The 18,545-nt window shown below is 63.6% G+C and overlaps 1 protein-coding gene across 3 annotated transcripts in view; it reads right to left on the reverse strand.

The window, feature by feature from the left end:
- The window catches only part of SRF (serum response factor), a 31,620-nt gene that overhangs the window by 10,916 nt on the left and 2,159 nt on the right, over positions 1-18,545 (reverse strand). For 2 of the 3 annotated variants that reach the window (XM_042852776.2, XM_005293567.5), the window contains exons 2-4: positions 13,708-13,974; positions 2,856-3,117; positions 2,346-2,525 (exon numbers count right to left, since the gene is read on the reverse strand). In XM_042852776.2, coding sequence (XP_042708710.2) covers positions 2,346-2,525; positions 2,856-3,117; positions 13,708-13,974 — 709 coding nt within the window. The remainder of the gene's footprint in view (positions 1-2,345; positions 2,526-2,855; positions 3,118-13,707; positions 13,975-18,545) is intronic. The other variant, XM_065589864.1, reaches the window with a different exon arrangement.

Raw genomic sequence — 18,545 nt, forward strand, 5'->3', positions numbered from 1 at the left:
GGCTGGAAACCACCTGCCACGGGCTACAGCCCAGGGCGTGCTGAGCTAGAACCGAACGACGTGCCGATGCCACAGCTGACCTACTCCAGGTGACGGCCACAGGCCAGCCCCACGCAGCCAGCCCCACGCAGCCAGCCCCCTCCAGGCTCTCTGTGCTCCAATGGGGGAAGCTCGCTGCGGCCCTGGCCGTGAGGGGGACACAGCTATGAAGCTGGCTCCGGATGCTAAAAGAGAAGCCTGATCTTCCTGGGAGCAGCTGTGTGACACAGCACAAGGCCGCCGGTCGAACCTGCTGGGCCCCGAAGGAGCCGTGTGCGGTTTTTGCACAATACACGCACAGCGCAGCAGTCACCAGGCTGGCTCGGAGCAGCCCAGGGTCCCGTCTCCGACACGACCCAGGACCAGCTAGTCCAGAGAGAGGACAGGACACCAAAACCGGGCAGCTACAGCTGTTCTGAACCCTGCCAGTCAGCGACTGGCTTCTACCTGGAACCACAAGGAGAGACATCCCCCCTGGCAGAACTGTCAGCTTGCCCAGTCAAGACGCTGGGAAATGCCAGCTCTCCAGCTGCCTACACAACCTCCACTCGGCCCTTGTGCGTGCGCAATGGGTGGACCAGGTGAGTCGATTCACGATTTCCTTGTGTCCTCCTCATTCGACGCGTGGCCCCACGCAGCACGTGCCCAGGTAACGAAGGCTTTGCCGCAATGCAGAGTGTGCGACTTTGCTTCGCTCCCATTCTTTCCATGGCGGGTTTTATGTAACTTCCAGTGTTTTTAAAAAGCAAACAGAGATAACAGAACCACGCAGAGCCCTGCCTGGGTCATCTACAGGGGTAGAGCCTTTCGCTCCACAGCACAGACCTCCATCACTGGAGCTCGCTGAGTAACTGAAGTAGTAGTAGGCTGCTATCTTCTCCGCCAGGGAGAGTCACACTTTGCCAGTGAGGCTGACAGCAGAGGAGTGCTGGTGCTCAGGGACCCTGGGCTCTGGAGGGATGTGTGCTCTCTGGGCACAGACCCTTCCTGCCCCTGCCCCCCCGTCCCTCCCCCAGCCTGACCACTTCTGTAGTATGTCCCCTCCTTCTCCCAGCCTGCTCTTTTCCTGTCCTCCCCAAATTGCATTTGGGTCAATGCAATGCAATTGCTTCCTCTTCCCTCGCCAGACTGCCTGGGGGGCACTGAGAGATCAGCTCTGCTCAGTCTGGTCCCAAGCAATTCCAGGGGAAGCCCCGCTCAGCCCGTGGCTGGAGCATGTTCAGAGCAGACAGAACGTTTGGAGATGGTTGTTGTTGAGCCTCTAACAAACCTGTCCAGAGCATGTGCAAAGGGAATTTTCAGAGAACAACTCCACTAAATCTGAGTCAACGGTCACAAGGGCAGCAAAAGGCACCTCTCCAGCCCCAGGGCTACTCCCATGTCCCTGTTTCAAAGCACAGGGTGCTAGAACAGCTCAAAGGACAACTGTAAACACAGCCCAGGCCGGACGACATCACCCGGGCATGGAACACATGGGGGCACTGGAGCATGGCTTTTAGCTGGATGTCCCACCTCGACTCCTAACGGCGAATCCCCCTGGTTGGTGACAAGAACATCCTATCGCCAGTTTGAACTCATCAACTCCAGCGCCCAGCCGGGGATCTCCTTCTGACCCTGCCTGGTAGGTTCCAGAGCCTTCTGCTCTCGGCAGCTGATTTGAACTGAGACCGACCTTGTCAACGTGTCCAGTGTGCTCTGGGGACTCGCTGCTCTGTAACCCCTCCGTATATTCCTGCTCCACTTCGGACCCTGCCTCGTCTCTATTACCGGCAGACGGGAGTTCAGGGACCCCCCCGACGCCCCATTAGCGGATCACCGTCTGTAACGCCCCTTTGGTGGAGCAGCTGTTACTGTCCTGCTTCTTTTTACAAGGGGTCAGTCACCCCAGGGAGCCAAGCAGCGTCCCCCCTCCACAGCTCCTGGCTCCCCAAAACCAACACAGCGCCACCGCCAGGGCTGGAGAGAGGCGTCTGGGTGGCCAGGACCTCCTCCCGCACCGACTTCCACAGCTGCCGGGGCCCCCGTGCATAGTCGAACTCAGCCTGCGCTGTCCGTCGGGCTGACGGGCACAAGGCTGTGCCCAGCCCCCTGCCTGGGGAGGCCTTGCGGTGCGGCGTGAGCCCAGCTGGATGGATCAATTCAGCACTGACCGCAGCACGCGCCGCGCCTGTCTAGGATACCGCCCCCTGCCAGCCAGCAGGCAAGCACTGCCCTGGCCTCAGCCTCCTCTGCCCTCCAGGCTGGCAGGGGCTGTGCTCCCCCCTGCCCCAGCCCCCCCGCTCCCACGAGGAGAAGCGAGCGCTGACCTGTCAGAGACACAATCTGCCCTCCGGCTGTGGCGGGGAAGCGGAAGACCGTCTGCTGTGTTTGCTGCAGCTGTCCAGCTGGGCCCGCGACCGCCTGGCCCTGCTGGCTGGAGAGGGCCAGCGAGTGCGGCTGTAACTGAGCGAGAGGAATGGTGGGGGTCCCAGGAGGGAGCGGAGCACCTGCCGAAAGGAGGGGGAAAGAAAGGCTTCATCACGACCAGCTCTTTTGACCTCCTCCAGCCCCGGAGCTTGTGCTGCGCTTGCTCCTAGGGGCGGCCCTGGACACAGCCGCACAGCCCAGCTTGGATCCCTGCAATCCCCACCACAGGCAGGGAGGCAGCGAGCGCCCATCCCCGCTCGCCCCCGGGGCAAGGGCCTGGCCCCAGGGACTGCGCCCAGCGAGCAGGCCGAGCCAACACCGCTGGGGCAAGGCAGCCCTGTGCGCTTCCCCCACATCCGATCGGCCTGGGGCCAGTCCCCAAGAGCCCCCCGCCCCTGGCGTGCACTGACCTGGCATGAGAGTGAAGCCGCTGGGGAGCTGCATGAGCCCGCCGGAGGCCACGGCGCTGGTGCCCGTGGTTTTGAGCACTGTCCCGTTGGCGCTGGTGACGGTGTTGGGGCTGACGCTGGCCGAGACTGGCGCTAGGTAGTTGGTGATCGGGTAGGAGGGGCCGCTGCTGACCTGCATGGACGTGGAGGTGGTGGGCACGGTCTGGATGGTGGACGTCGTCCCCGGCAAGTTGGTAACTGTGAATGCAGGCTTCAGAGAGTCCTACGAGAGACGGGCAGGTGAGGGAGAGCCAAACCGGGTCCTGAGCCTCATCCGCGCCCCACCCCCAACCAGACCTCAGGGCTCTGCCAAACCCCCAAACCAAAGCAAACCGGGTCCTGAGCCCCATCCGCGCGCCCCTCCCTCCCCCCCCCTCAGACCTCTGCCAACCCACCAAACCAAACCGGGTCCTGAGCCCCGTCCACGCCCCACCCCCACCAGACCTCAGGGCTCTGCCAACCCCTGGGTGAGAGGCTACACAGGCTAGCAGGCAACAGAAGCTGCTGGGAGCCAGGGCCAGGCCCATGTGAGAACCAAACTCCCTGAAACACGTGGAGCAAAAATCTACACTATGCTGGCACACCCCAGGGCTCCGGACACACCTCGCTGCAGCACCCCCAGGGCTCCGGACACACCTCGCTGCGGCACACCCCCAGGCACACCCCAGGGCTCCGGACACACCTCGCTGCGGCACACCCCCAGGCACACCCCAGGGCTCTGGACACACCTCGCTGCGGCACACCCCCAAGCACACCCCGGGGCTCTGGACACACCTCGCTGCAGCACACCCCCAAGCACACCCCGGGGCTCTGGACACACCTCGCTGCAGCACCCCCAGGGCTCCGGACACACCTCGCTGCGGCACACCCCCAGGCACACCCCAGGGCTCCGGACACACCTCGCTGCAGCACCCCCAGGGCTCCGGACACACCTCGCTGCGGCACACCCCCAGGCACACCCCAGGGCTCCGGACACACCTCGCTGCAGCACACCCCCAGGGCACACCCCCAGGGCTCCGGACACACCTCGCTGCGGCACACCCCGCTGCAGCGTGCACAGGGTTCTCCCCTCCCCACACCCAGCTTTGTTCTATGGTGGAGTAATTAGCAGCCGGCCCGCAAAGAGGGAATCAATCACCAGCCAAACTACACTCAAAGGAAACACCAACTGTCCTGCTCTCGTTCCAGGGACGCGTGACCACTCAGTGCAAGGGACCGACAGGGAACCAGCCCCGTGCAGGAGGCAAAGGAGCCTGGAGATCAGCTGCACCAAAGATGGGGACAGAAGTTAGCCAGATCTGACAGGGGCCCACACTGGGCAGAAAGAGATCCTGTGTCTGCCATGGCCCCCAGGCAGCTCCAGTGTGGGTCACAGGTTGCTCCGGGTCAGAAGGAGCAAGGAGCCCCATGCCAGCCTCCCCGGGGATCACAGCCCCCCCCAGCTGCCGAGGAGCTTGTGTTCAGAGCACCGCACAGCCAGTGCAGACTGGCAGGCCCAGAGCGCCCACGTGCTGTGGCCGGCCTGTCGCGCTGCCAAGAGCAGGAATTCACAGCCTGCCGAACAGCTAAAAAAGGGAAGGCAGCCCATTTTGGACAGGCCCAGCCAATCCAGAGCGCCCTGCCCGTCTCCCCCAGGGGAGGGGAGGGTTGGGTGGCAGATCCCCGCTAGCCGGGGCACTGAGATTCCCTGCCGTCGGAATTAGAACGAGCATGTGATAACGGAGCAGAGCCAGGCAAATCCACTTTCCATTATCTCAGCGGCAGTCTCCTGTCCCCCCCGCGCAGGGGCTGGGAGCGGGGGTGAGTCACCGGCCCCAGCCCCTCACTGGGAGGACAAGAGCGGGTGACCCCAGCCGACGATGCTCTCAGGAGGATCAGCTAGTGATTCAATAGCAGCCGGCCGGGCCGGCCCCACTGCCTGATATGGGTACCGACAGCAGTGCACCCTGGGCACCGTACCCATGGGCGTGCACTGTCAGCACTGCCCACAACTCACGCCACCTGGGGGGCTTCCCCTCTGCCCCCTCCCACAGTGCCCCCACCCCTCCAGAGTCCCCAACCCCCCTGCAGGGCAGCTGCTTGGTCCCCACTCTGCTCTCTGCCAGGGCAGCCCCCAAACTCCCCCACCGCCTTCCGGTGATCTCCCCCTAACCCTGTGCGTCTGCAGCAGCCAAGCTGGGGGGGGGCGGGAGGAGGGGGGGGGGGCGTGTTTTCTCTCTGAAACTAAACTTCAAAACAAACGGCCAAAGAGAGAAAAAAAAAAAACCCACCAACCTCCCTCCCTCCCTCCATTTCAAAACACTCAGAATTGCCAAGTTTCATTTGAATAGTTGGACAGCCCTGGAGACTCATGTCCTAGTTATCCTCTACACGGGCCCCCAGGCACGGTCCCGCCAGCGTGCCCGGCCCAGCGCTCCTCAGAGCGCAGTCCTGCTGCTGTGACAGCCCCCAGAGCAGCTCGGCACCGGAGTGCCACCAACAGCACCCACGGGCAGGGAGCAGGGTGGGCAGCCAAGCTGCCCCGCAGTCCTGGGGCAGCGTCTAAGCTCAAACACAGGCCAGAAAATCCTAAACCTGGGTTCAAACGCAGGGCAGACGCCCTAGCCCAGGACTCCCCGACGTGGGTCAGCTGACTTGCGCCCTATTAACCGAGAGCTGCAGTACACCCGGAGCTGCCAGTGCCCCACCCCTCTGTGAGCGAGCGCGTACACACAGCACTCAACCTTTAGTATCCCAAGTCTCATGGTGTTGGAGGGGGAGGGGCTGGACTCAGGATATTGACCCATTGGGGCTGGCGAGCCCAGGAGTCCCTCCTCCATTGCTGCCCCACCTAGCCTGCCAGCTCCCTGGGGCAGGGCTGTGGCTGCTGGCCTGGGCAGCCTCATTCCCCTGACAATTCCCGGCTGCCCACTCCACGGGGTTCAAGGGGGATCCAGGCCTGCAGGGACCCCAGCTGGGCTCAGGTCAATGGTTCCCAGCCCTCGTGGGCGGGGGGATCCAGCACATTTATTTCCAAAGAGCAGTTGCAGCCATGAGGGGCCCTTCGGGGCCGGTTCCCTGCTTTGCGGCGAGAAGGCTGCGGCTAGCATTCCAGCCCCGTGCATGCAGCCTGACTTCCGGCCACCTCCAAACCCTTCCCTTCACAGCCCACGCTCCTCCCGCCACCTTCACAGGGAGTGGCCCCTGCTGCAGGCCCCGGGGCTGGCACGTGCTGCACTCCAGCGACCCTCTCGGGGCCCAGAGCAGATCAGCTCAAGTTCGAGTAGCCCCCGTGCCCTACACTTGCTGTTCCACGCTGGCGGGGCGCCTTAGCCCACTGGCCACATGCTGCACATCACCATCCCGCGTGGCCAGCTGGAGCAACCGGGGATGGATAAGCAACGGGCCGAGGCTCATGTCACTGAGGGGGGTGGCGCTCCCGTGCAATCACTCCAAGGCCCCCGCCGCACTGGACAATCAGGGAGTCCAAGGCTAGAAGGAAGCAGCAGCTCCTCGTGCCAGCCTGGCCTGCCTGGAACAGACCCCAGAAGCCTAGAGCAGCACATGCCCCAGGCAGAGAACAGGGGGGACCCAGGTGCGCCAGGGCCCCTGCATGGCAGGGAAACGTTTACGTGAGCTCGACCCAGGTCATCCTGGCAAGCGAGCAGCCCCCCGCCCTGCAGAGGAAGGGGCCAGCTTGTCCTTGCATCTCCAGGAAGGCTCACACAGCTGTGGGCTGGGCACGGCCCGCCTGCCCCCTGCCAGCAGGGTGCTCTGGAAGTGTCCCGGAGGTGGTCTGATGTGCCGCATCTCACCCTCCCGGGCAGTGGGGCCCTGCTCGGAGCTGCCAGGGCTCCGGGTGCAGCACTCACTGCATCGTGCCTAGGCCGTACTGCCAACTGCATCCTCGTGCGTGCACCCCCCGCGCTGCAGGTGAGAGACGTGAGCCCTGGGACAGGTGCAAGGCTGGAGAGGGGCCAGCCCCAAACCAACGCCACTTCCGGGACGTCCGGCCTCTCCCCCACACCTGCTGCCCAGCCACATTCCAGCCCCTCGGCCGCTGCAGCTGTTCCCTTTGTCAGCACACAAGTGGCGCCTGGCCTGCCCGAGCAGGGGGAAGGGGGGCAGGCCAGGCCCGACTCACCACCATAGGGAGCCGACGTCCCCCCAGAGCAGCAGAGAACCTGGAAACCATCAGCTGCCGGGCCCTGCTCCCTCCCCTGGGGCTCAGCAAACAGCCTCATCTCTGCCCTGTCCCCTCGCTCTCCACGACCCCGCTTACAGCTCTCCCAAGCCAGGCCAGGCCCTTGGGGGAGCCCTGCCAGGTGCTGGCCCAGAGCCTGGAGCAATGGCTAGGGAGCCTCCCAGGCAGCCCCCAAATGGGGACCAGCGGGGGAGCTGCCGGCTCTGCGGCAGGATCCCTGGGGGGCAATATGCACCTGGGTCAGGGACAGTGGAGCAGTGGGGCTAGGAGGGTCACATCCCACCCCTATCGGCAACAGGTTCAGCACCCCCCAGTGCCCTCCACTCACCAGGGCAGGGCGCAGGAGTTCCCCAGCTAACAGGGAATTATCAGGCCTCACCGCTGTTACCCTATTTCCCTGAGGGGCAGGGGAGGGCTGTCATGCCCACTGAGCAGGTGGGGCCGGAGGCCCAGAGACACTATGGGGTACCGGCACCCTGGCCTAGCCAGACACGAGACGGCTGGCTCGCCCCTGCGCGGCCCAAGAGCAGGCCAGCGGCCAAGCGCTCAGCCCCCACCCGCTCGCAGGTACCCCGCAGGCTGACCCAGCCCCCAGCACTCACAGGAGGCTGGCTGGTACTGGGGGGGCTGCCTCCCTGCCCCTGGCTGCAGCCACCCACTCTGTTGGGGTGCATGCGAGAGAGAGAGAGAGCGCGCCGCTCCCAGCTGTCTACCCTCCCTGGCGGTGCAGCTGGACTGTCCCCTAGGCCAGTGTCCTTCCCTTGGGCTGGCAGTGACCAGGGGCCTTCTTCCCACCCCCCCGCCGCCACCCAACACAGGCCTCGCTGGCAGACAGCAGTCTGCAGGAGAGGAACAGGGGCGGGAGGCCTGAGCCGAGGCCAGAGGGAGCTCAGTGCCCCGGCCTGTCCCGGGTGTACACGCCGTGCAGTGTGCAGGCATCAGGCACGGCTGGATGGAGCCAGATCTCGTGCCACTGAGCTGCACCAGGACCTGCGTCCATGGGCAGCCCCCTGCCGGCGGGAGAGGCAGCTGCAGGGGCCTGTGCACCTCAAGGCACCGAGCTGGGCCCCGGCCATGTCAGCGAGGAGCAGGCATCGCATTGCGAACCTCCACAGCTTCACGGCGCAGGCCCCGCCGAGCCCCAGCTCCGGCCCCAGCTGCAAGGATCTCATGCACTTCCGGGACACCACGCTGGACAGCCCCTGGGCTCCCCCCGCCATGCGGGCCAACTCCAGAAGCTACACTTGTGAAAGGAGAGATGCCGAGAGAAGCAGCACTCCCCGGGGGGCTGGGAGCCACCCTGGCCTGCCCGAGGCCTGGCCTGCCCCTCTGTTTGCTGGGGCATCAAGTCCGACCCTGCAGCGCACGGAGGGCTGCAGCAGAACCGCTCACTGCGCCGTGGGGATCGTCGCTCCGGTACTGGTGCGCCAGGAACACAGGAGAGTTCGGCTCCTGGCCACCGTTCCCGAGCCGCTAACGGCCTGGTGCCTAGCACGGCCCCTCCCACGGCCAGGGCCTCGTTTCCAGCGCCCCGGCCAAAGCGCGGGCGCGCTCCGCTCATCCCCAGGCAGCGGTGGCTGGTTGCGGAACACAAGGAACAGGACTTCACACGCTGCTGGAGCTCCTTGACCTCATGGTGCTGCCTAAGGCTGAGCGTCGCTGGTGGAGAAGGGGCTGTCCATGCCAGACCTCCCCTCTGCTCTAGGCGCTGGCAGCCCCACACACCCAGGGCTCAGCAGTAGCCTGGCGACCCCACTCTGGGAGCTGCTCTCAGCCAGCTCCCGTGCAGCAGAGACCTCATCGAACAGCTGGCAGCCCGGACAACGGCCAGGGGCACACAAGGCTGCAGCGCGTGGCTCCAGGCCTCTCAGACGGGCCAGCCCAGGGATCAGCCAGGTAGAGAAGATGCACAAGCAGGACTCTCCCCTCCTCCCCAGTCCCCAGCCAAGTGCCGACCAGGCCCCATCAGACTTAATTTAGGAGATCTAAGGAGAACATAACCCACAGCACTGGCTGGGACGTGCAGTATGCACAGCGGCGCTGGGAGAGGGGCGAGGGACGCAGACAGGGATTAAACCCAGACGCCCTCCACTGCCTCAAACAGAAATGTGGTCCTAGCCAGCACACAGGGCTTGGAGACATGCCCGGGCACACGCCCCTGCTGGCCGGACACTCCCCATGGTGGGGGAGAGGCCTGGGAGACTACGCTGAGGCAGCGCCAAGTAACCCCAGACCATGCCTGCCGGGGTTTGCCCACCTTAGAGACCCCCGGTGACGGCCATTGCATTGCCTGCCTGGGCCAGAGCTTAACCACCCTGACAGGAAGTTTTCCTCCCATCTCGCCTAAATCTCCCTGCGGCACAGGATGCCCATCACAGCTTGTCCCTTCAGCGGGCAGGGAGAACAACTGATCACCCTCCTCGCGGTAGAAGCCCTTGGCATCTTCCAAGAGTTATCAGGTTCCCCCCCAGCCTCTTCTCAAGGCTCGGTACAGGCCCAGTTTGGAAACCTTCCCTCCTTGCTCAGGGTTTCTAACCCTCAGATCAGTGGGATTGTTCCGAGTGGACTCTCCCGGGACTGCCCACTGCCAGAGGCAAAGGCAGGTGAAGGGGGAAAGTAGCAGGGACCCACCACCCCTCAGTGCAGCCGGGCACCTGGGGGAGGGAGCTGGTCAGTCAGCTGATAGCCAGAGACTCCTGGAGCTGCCTAAGGACTCCCAGCATCCTCCCCACAGCCCGAGCACTGCTGGGCACGACCCCTGCCCGCCTCGCCGATCTCTGCCGCACTACCCGAGCCCCCTCCCTGCTTCGCTTTGGTATGAATACGCCAGCCCAGTGCTTCCGAGGGCTTGGCCACTGCTCCCGGGGACGGATGCTGCGGTACGGCCCAATCGCCCCTCCCAGGGGGCTGCCCCACCAGCACCAGCACAGCAAAGTGCCGAGAAGGAGCCAAGCCCCCTGGAGGACCTGTGACGGCAGAGAGCCCCAGGCCGCACTCCAGGCTGGGGCTTTTCGTCACTCTTCGGGGTCTGCGTCGCCACAAGCACGGAGCTGGCTGCCACAGAGCATCCGTCTCCTGGGAGCATCTCAGCCTCCACTGTGCCCTGCGCTCAGCGAGGGGGCTGGAGCCTAAACGAACGCAGCTTTGAACAGTGTTCACGCATCTCCCACACACTTGCCGCGGGAGGCCGGCCTGAGCTGCACCCAGGAACGCTGATTGGTCAGGAACTCTCGGAAGTGCCCGAGAATCACCCCCCCAAAAAACCCTTAATGTTGTGCCAACGTACCAGGGCAAACTGGGTGACCCAGGTAACTATCAAGCTGGTTAGCCTGGCATCAATCCAGGGCAAACTCCTGGCAAAGCTGGTACGGGGAGCAATCAGCAGAGAATTAAAGGGTGGCGGCATAATTAATGCCAGTCAATAGGATCATGGGGGAATAGGTCTTTGGGAAACAAGCCAGCTGTCGTCTCTGATGAGATCACAGGACCGGATGATAAGGTAACAGTGAGACATCCCGCCCTCAGACTCAGCGCCACGCGACAGAGCAGCGAACTCTACTCTCCACACAGCCCCTAGACCCAGCTTCCCGACAGAGCTCAGGAAAGACCTAGCTGGGGATGTTCCGAGTGGGGGCCCATAGGGTCTGTACCTGGCTTAGCGCGATTCAACGTCTTATCGATGAGCCGGAAGAAAGTCCGACACCCTTGTCGGTAAAACGTGCAGACGACAGGACACTCAGGGATTGGGATCGCTTGGTAACACGGGCTCCTTTGACATGGATTGGAATACAGCCCAACCCCAGGTCAGACATGTGAGGAGCAAAACCCCAGGATGGAGGCTTTTATTCCGGAACGCAGGGACTCTGAACAGGACTTGGGGGCGGGTCACGGCCGATAATCGGCTGAACACCAGCTCCCAGTGCCAGGATGCTGTAGGAAAGAGGGGACAGATCCTTGGCTGCAAAGCAGGGGAATATCAAGCAGAAACAGGAAGCATGGGGGTCATCACCGTATACAGCACAGGGGAGACTGTTACAGGATGCTGGGTCCACGCTTCAAACGAAAAGAAAGATGTGGACAAATTGGAGAGGGCTCTGCAGCAAGGCACCTGGAGGAGAGGGGTCTGGAAAACACCTCCCACAGCCAGAGACTGAAGGAGGCCCAGCAAGGTAGTTAATCCGAGAGATGACTTGATCGCCATCTACGAGTGCGTAGATGGGGAAGAGATTTCGGCTAGCAGGGTGCTCCAACCCTGCAAAACACACACAAGAGCCCACGGCTGGAAGCGGACACTAGAAACATTCAGATCGGAAAAAAGACGTCAACTTCTACCAGCAAAGATCATTAACCCTGGGCAGGTGGAGTCTCCGACACTTGGAGACTTTACATCACGACCGGATCTCTGCGGCAGAGACCGTCTCGAGCGCGAACTGACTGTCTGGGCCGCACGCCAGAGTCGCCGGGGGAGGCTGTCTGGCCTGCGCTTTACAGGTGTCAGGAGGGATGAGCACAATGGGCCCTTCTGGCTTTGGGCCCTCTGAACAGAGAGAGCTCTGCAGTGCGAGCGCTCGCGACAGACACGCGTCTGCGTTTCCAGGGCTGGTCGGCTGTGGCTTGTACGGCCATGGAGACTCAGCCCGGAGGCAGTGGTGCAGGGCGTCAGGACTCCGGTCCCAGCTCAGCTTCCTGGGGAGTCGTGCTGGGCACCCTGCCAGCGGGGGTGTGAGCCGAAGCCCGCAGAGGGGTGTGCTGGGTGGGCATGCCACAGACGGTTGGTCGGCACGTCGACAGGCAGCATACACCTCACCCTGCCTGCTGCCATGGGCTCCAGCACAGGGCTGGGGTGCTGCGGCAGCCCCCCTTACTGCCAGTGCTAGCAGATCCCCACAGATGCCCGATTTCCTTCCCCGCTCAGCAAGCCAGCCCAGCAAGGGCCCGGGTCACCCACACCAGGGGCTCAGCTGCAGGGCACAAGGGTGGAAGGTTTTAACAGGGTCCCCCCTCAGCTGCCCCATTCCTTTGCCTTTCCAGGCCGTAGTGTGTGTCCAGAGAGCCCTGGAAACCCCCCCACGGGGGGCTGTTATAGCCGGGAAGCCACTGACATCAGGGGAGCAGACGGGACAGCAGGAAACAGGACGGCGGCTGCTCAGGACAGTGCCAATATCCCCCCCCCCCCCCCCCCAGAGGATGCCCGGGGCTCTGGGGCCAGCGAGCCCTGCGTGCTACCTCCAACCCCTAGTGCCATGGGGGGCAGGAGTCTCCCAATGCCCCAATCCGGTTGTGCCGCGCAGAGCAGAGCAGGGAAGTCATCCTAGGGGGGCAGCTTCCACACCGAACCCACCGCCCCCCTGGGGCTCAGCCACTCACACCCCCCAGCAGGGGGTAGCTACGCCCCCATCCCCCAGGTCCTTTCAGCATAAGGGCCTGTCCACCTGCAGCATCCCACCGGGCCCTCAGCCTGCCTGCTCCTTCCCACCACGGAGCCCGGAGAACCCACTTGGGGTCTGATCCGCTGGCAGAGACACCGCACAGCGAGCGCAGACCCGAGACCCCCACCCGGACCAGGGGAGCGGGGACACTAGTGCCAAAGAGAGGATGGCAATCTCCCTGCAAGAGGCTCTGGCAGCCACCCTGGGGAAGCAAGGCCGTGGCCTGCCCAGCCTCCTCCCCCCCGGCACCACGTGGTCCCTCGCTCGGGGCCTATGTCCCCAGACAGCTCAGCTCCCCCTGCCCCCACAATGGAGCCTTTCCCAGCAGGGGGACGGGGACGGCGCAGGGGGCTCATGAAGCCAGGAGGGTCCCAGCCAGCAAGCAAGCCCCTCGGAGCCCCCGGGGCAGAGCAACAGCCCATGTTCTCGGCTAGCGAGAGCCCGAGCCAGCAGACGAGGAACAGCCCGGCCAGCCAAATGATTCCATTCCCCATGTCCTCCCTGCCCCCTTCCAAACCGGCCCCAAAGCGAGAGACAGCTGCAGCTTATAAGGAATGTGAGGGGCCCTGCCAGGGACTCTGGCGAGGGAAACCAGGCCTTATATGGCCATGGAGGCAGAATCAAATTTTTATCAATGAGAGCGAGAGCATGGAGACGCCGAAGGAGAGATAACAGGGCGAGGGGCTGCGGGGGGGGGGCTGCAGGGGCAGTGACACCTGTCACCCCCCACACACACACACACACACACACCGAGGGGAGAGCCGCTCTGCAGCTCCTAGCCAGTGAGCCCCAGGTGGGCAGGGGACTGCAGCCCTGACCTAATCACAGCCCAGGCCGGGAAACGATCCACCCAATCATCACCCCAGGGAAACTGAGGCACGGCCTCACCACAGGGAGGGGGGCTCAGCTCACAGGGGCAGGGCCAGGGCCAGGGAGTGAAGGAGGGGGTCCAGCCCCCAGGCCAGCAGACTAGGCCCTAGGAAACTTTGCCAGGAAACCGCAGGGGTGAGTCCCCCCCCCCCCCCCCCAAGATCTAGCAGGCAGCCCCAGGTTGGCCCTGCAAGCTCCCCAGTCTGGGTGGCAGGGGAGGAGCCTTCAAGCCGATCCCTGCTGCAGGGTGGTCCCCACGCTGGGCAGAGACCAGGCAAGCTGCCAGGGCCCGAGCCAGCCCTGCCCACGGGCACAGAGGAGAGGGGGTTACCTTCGTCTCGCCGCTGCTGTCGGACTCAGACACCTGGTAGGTGAGGTCAGTCTCCTCGAAGCCCGTGGCACTCATGCGCTGGTCGGTGGTGGGGTCGGACCGGGGGGGTGAGTCCGGGGAGTTCAGGCACGTCTGGATCAGCGCCTTCCCCGTCTCGCTGGTGATCATGGGCTGCAGCTTCCGCGTGGCAAACGTGTACACGTGGCCCGTCTCGCTGGCAACCAGCAGCAGCACCTGAGTACCCGTCAGGGTGGAGAGCTCATAGGCCTGCAAGACAGCAGAGAGCACGCCGGTCAGTCACGGACACCTGACATGGGGCACGGCCACAGGCCGGGGCTAGCGCTCCCCCCACTGGAGATGCCAGCGTTACCTGCCTCTGCCTTCCCCCTGCACAAAGGGGTCCCCCAGCAGGGTCCAGGTCTGTAGGTGCCACTGGAACCCCCAAAGTCCCCCCTTCGCGATGTCCCCTTCGCCCTCACCGCCATCAGGCCTCAGCCATGTCTGGTGTGCCCCATTACTTCCTCCCACGCCTGCAAGCCATACACCCTGAACTCAGCCGGGCAGCCCCCCAAGGCCAGTCATGTGGACATCAGTGCTGCCCCTCAAATCATCTCCCAGGCCGGCTGTTCTGCCCGAAGCACCCCCCAGCATCCTCTGCATCAGGGCCCTTCCCGGCACCGCCCCACCCCACTTCTCTCTTGTCACAGCATCGCCAGCCAGCCTCGATTGCCTGCCTGCTCCTGCCAACGCCTTCGCAGTGTCCTGAACGCTCCCCCCGACCCCCGCAGCCTGAGGCCTGGCCCCCGGAAAATCCCAGGCAGCTTCTCCCAGGGCACAGCTGCCATGGGCAGAGCTTGTCCAAACCTCACCCCCACAGCCAGATTGCTACCAGGCTCTTGGGCAGTGCCCGTCTCCCCCCGGGTTAGCGCAGCACCAGTCCCACGAGGCCTCTGGGCTGCCCTGGGCTCCCCAACCCAGCAACAAGCCAGCGCCCCCAGCCCATGGCTGCGCACAGCCCCGGCAGCGGAGAGCTAGGTTCCACCAGGGCTGCCTGGCTTCAAACCCTCCACCCACACCACAAGTGCCCCCGGCCAATCCTGCTGCAGCCGGCGACAGGCGGGGGATCCGCCCTGCCCAGCAAAGCCAGAGCTCCGGCAGCCTCAGAGAGGGAACAGGGCAGGCAGCCCTGACCCAGGCAGGAAGGGGGCCGCCCCGCTGTGAGGGAGATGGTCCCCTGTCCCCAGGACAGGACCTGCACCCAGTGGGGGTCCTGTCAGCACAGCAGGGCACAGGGTCCCTGCAGTTCCCCAGGAAACCCCCAAAGCCCAAGCGCACGGGGCCAGGGATGTCTGCCATCCATCCAGGCGAGCAGGGTTCTGGCCTGCAGTGACCTGCGGGGGTCTGGCCTGCATCTCTCCCGGCCGAGGCTGGGATGGTTCCTGGTAACAAGAGGCCCCGGAGTGAGCACGTATGCAGTCCTGCACCTCAAACCCCACTGCCATGGAAGTCAGCCAGCAGGGCGAGGGCAGGGCGACGGGCCAGCGGGCCACAGCAGCGCTCGGCTACAGCGTCCCACGAGCAAGTGAGCCCCCGACACTCATCCTGGGCTGCAAGTGCTTATAGGCAGAGACTGTCACACCAAACCCAGCACAACCCAGACACAGCTGCTGGGGCCCATCCCTCCTCCAGGTCGGCAGGCTGGAGCCGAAACAGGACAGCGCCCCATGTCATTTGCTGACCACCGCCCCCTGGCGTGTCCAGCTGCTCCGGGTACGGCACTCGTCTCCCTGCCACCGAGGATCCGGGGACGGCAGGTCCCCGCTCCCAGCCACGCTGCCAGGCGCCTGTTACTCCCCTGGTCCAGCTGGTGTTTGCAGCCCCCCCCAGTCAGCTCATCGGCGCCAGGCACCAGCACCCTGGCAGGGCACAGAGGCGTCAAGCCAGGCCCAGCACTGACCCCTGCTCCCCCAGGCTGCCCACCCATGTGGCCCTCCGAAGTGGGTGAGAGAGACAAGGGACAGCTCAACTCACCACCTCAGCATGCGGAGCAAGGACCAGGCAGGCACCCCCCGGGGCTAGTGGGCACACCCACCCCCCCAGGCGAGACTGGCAAATTGCTGCTCCGGGGCTCTGCAACACTCGGGCCAGGCAGAGCTCCCCCCAGAGGGACCGCAGGGGCTGGCGCTACGCTCTGCCTTTGCGAAGGTTAGCCTGGACCCAGCCGACGGGAGCACTGGCTGGCCACTGGCCTTCCCCACCACGCACCGAGCAGCTCACATGGCCAGCCTGCCCTGGGCAAGAGGGGGAAAGGGGACAGTCCGGCCAGAGAACAATGCCTTCCCAAGCCCCAGCCCCCACAGGGAAGCTGCCCGCCCCACCCAGAGCCCCCCGAGGGAGCAGCAGCGCTGTCTCAGGCCCACAGCCAGGCACACAGCACCCAAGGATCCAGGGAGCGCCCAGCCCAGAAGCAGCCCCAGCTTTCTGAGCAGGGTTAGTGAAATCAGGCCAATCCCTGGTGCGGGCTCTCAGGGAGTGGTGACAAACCCGTTCCAGGCCGGTCAGTTACACCTGCGCGACTGCCACACCAGGCTAGCGGGGAAGAAACCCCGTACTGCAGGAGGTAGCCCCCTGCCCGCCCCCTGGGACGCTGCCGCGCGCCATACAGCACAGCCCCCGCCGTGCAGAGCAATCACGGCCGGAGGAGACCGTGCCGGGGTCCCGGCAAAGCACCGTTTAGCAGCACTTCAAGGAGGGCCTGTTAGCAGCTGGCTCTGCTTCCACTGACCCTGCCAACTCCGCCTTCCCCACCCCTCCGATGGCATCACCTGCCCCCAGGTGCCCTGCGTGCCACCAGCCAAGGAAGGACAAGGGGGTGCTGTCAGAGGGTAGCCAGCGGTCAGGTGCACCACCTCAGACCATCCCCAGCAACGTTACCGCATGCATCAGTGGTACAGAATCAAAGCGGCTGGCTTCCGAAGGGACAGCCCCCAGCCACCCTCCTCACCCAGCAAGGTACAGGCCTGTTCAAGGGCAACCTGCCACGGCTCCAGATGCTTCCCAGCTTGTTACAGGCCCAGCAGAGATTCCCGGAGCGGTCTCGTGAGCCCCGACGCCCACGGCACAGCATGGCAGCCCCTCACAAGCAGCTCTCTGCCCCCGTCCGCTGCCCGGACCCTCTCCCAGCAGCTTCCCCTTCTACCCAGGAGGAATCACATTGTACTGGCCCAGAGGGCCCTGTACACACAGCATTTCTCAGGACACACAGGTACAGCCAGAGACTGGCGTAAGCCCTGAGGCAGAGGGTTTACAATTCTGGAAGGGATCTATCATGAGGTAGTCATGGAGATGCCCAAGCCCTTTTCGAACCTGGGTAAGCCAAGGGTCTCCCTTCTCTGCCCCACTCCTTTATCGACTTTTATCACGTCCTCTCCAATTCGGCTCCTCCCTAGGGTAACAAACCGCTCTCCCGAGAGGAGCCCTCCTGGACCTTGACGATTCTCTAGTTCTGTAACCTCCCGGGAGAGATGATGTGGTGGCAGAACTACACACGGTGCCCACGTGGGGCTGCACCATCTTCCAGCCCATTCCTCAGTCATCTGAATATCGGGTCCGATTGTTTGATGGTTTGGAGAGCCCCCTACAACGATGCCTGGGTCCCGTTCCTCACTTGATAGTAGAACCCAGTGACCTGTACTAACAGGTCAAGTTTCCCCCTCTAACGTCCAGTCCTTCGCATTTCCCGACACCGGAGTCGGTTTCCCATCGCGCTGCCTGTTCTCCCAGCCTGCCTCGGGCTCTCTGAAGCTCCTCTGGTCCCGACTCGCCTAAATAACAGCGTCTCTTCTGCAAACCTGCTACATCCCTGCTCACCCCCATTTCCCGGAACAAATCAGTCATCGTTCAACCCCCAACTGGCTCAGCTCAGCCCTTGAGACGGAGGAGATGATGCCAAAGAGCCCGGGTCCCACGCTGATGTTTCCCAGTATCCTCTGTAAATTGGGATTCACACTGGAGTCCTGAGGAACACAGCCCCTCGGCACACTGTTCACCCGGCTGGTTGAGATGGCTGCACTCAGGTGATCTCTTACACCCGGTCACCTTCCCTGGAGTTGCTAGCCAACCAGGTGTAACGCTCCGAATGCTTCTCCAACTCCTGGCTGGCCACACCTCCATGTGCACAAGTGGAGATGCTAGACAGCTGATGGAGGGGGACCCACTCAGCGTTTCACTCCTCAGTTTGGATGGGCAGAGCATTCGGTCACACCATTATGTTCAGAGCAACAACCCATCTTCCCATACCTTTTTGGGAGAGGCTGGGCCACCACCTTAGTACCAATACTGCATTTTGGGTTGTTCTCGCCCCTCTTGCTACAGTCAAGATCTCTTGATGCTAGGAAGCAAGTCCGCAGAGTAAGACAGATCACTTGTAAAAGCATCAAGTGAAGGCTGGACGATAACAGACCTGCTCTGGTAGAAATGCATCTGGAACAAGGTGTTCTGTTCTGGACTTCAGAACCAGAAATACATCAAGAGTTTGGAAACTGGCAAGCGGGGGGAGGGATAGCTCAGTGGTTTGAGCATTGGCCTGCTAAACCCAGGGTTCTGAGTTCAATCCTTGAGGGGGCCACTTGGGGATCTGGGGCAAAATCAGTACTTGGTCCTGCTAGTGAAGGCAGGGGGCTGGACTCGATGACCTTTCAAGGTCCCTTCCAGCTCTAGGAGATGAGATATCTCCATTATTTAATTATATTTATGGGCAAGCGAGCCTGACTTCCAAGGAAGGGAGCTAGAGCTGCGTCCAGCATGGCTTGGTGAACACTTTTGGGGGGTGGGGGGGC

Source organism: Chrysemys picta, chromosome 3 (assembly GCF_011386835.1).
Source record: "Chrysemys picta bellii isolate R12L10 chromosome 3, ASM1138683v2, whole genome shotgun sequence".
Lineage (NCBI taxonomy): Eukaryota > Metazoa > Chordata > Testudines > Emydidae > Chrysemys > Chrysemys picta.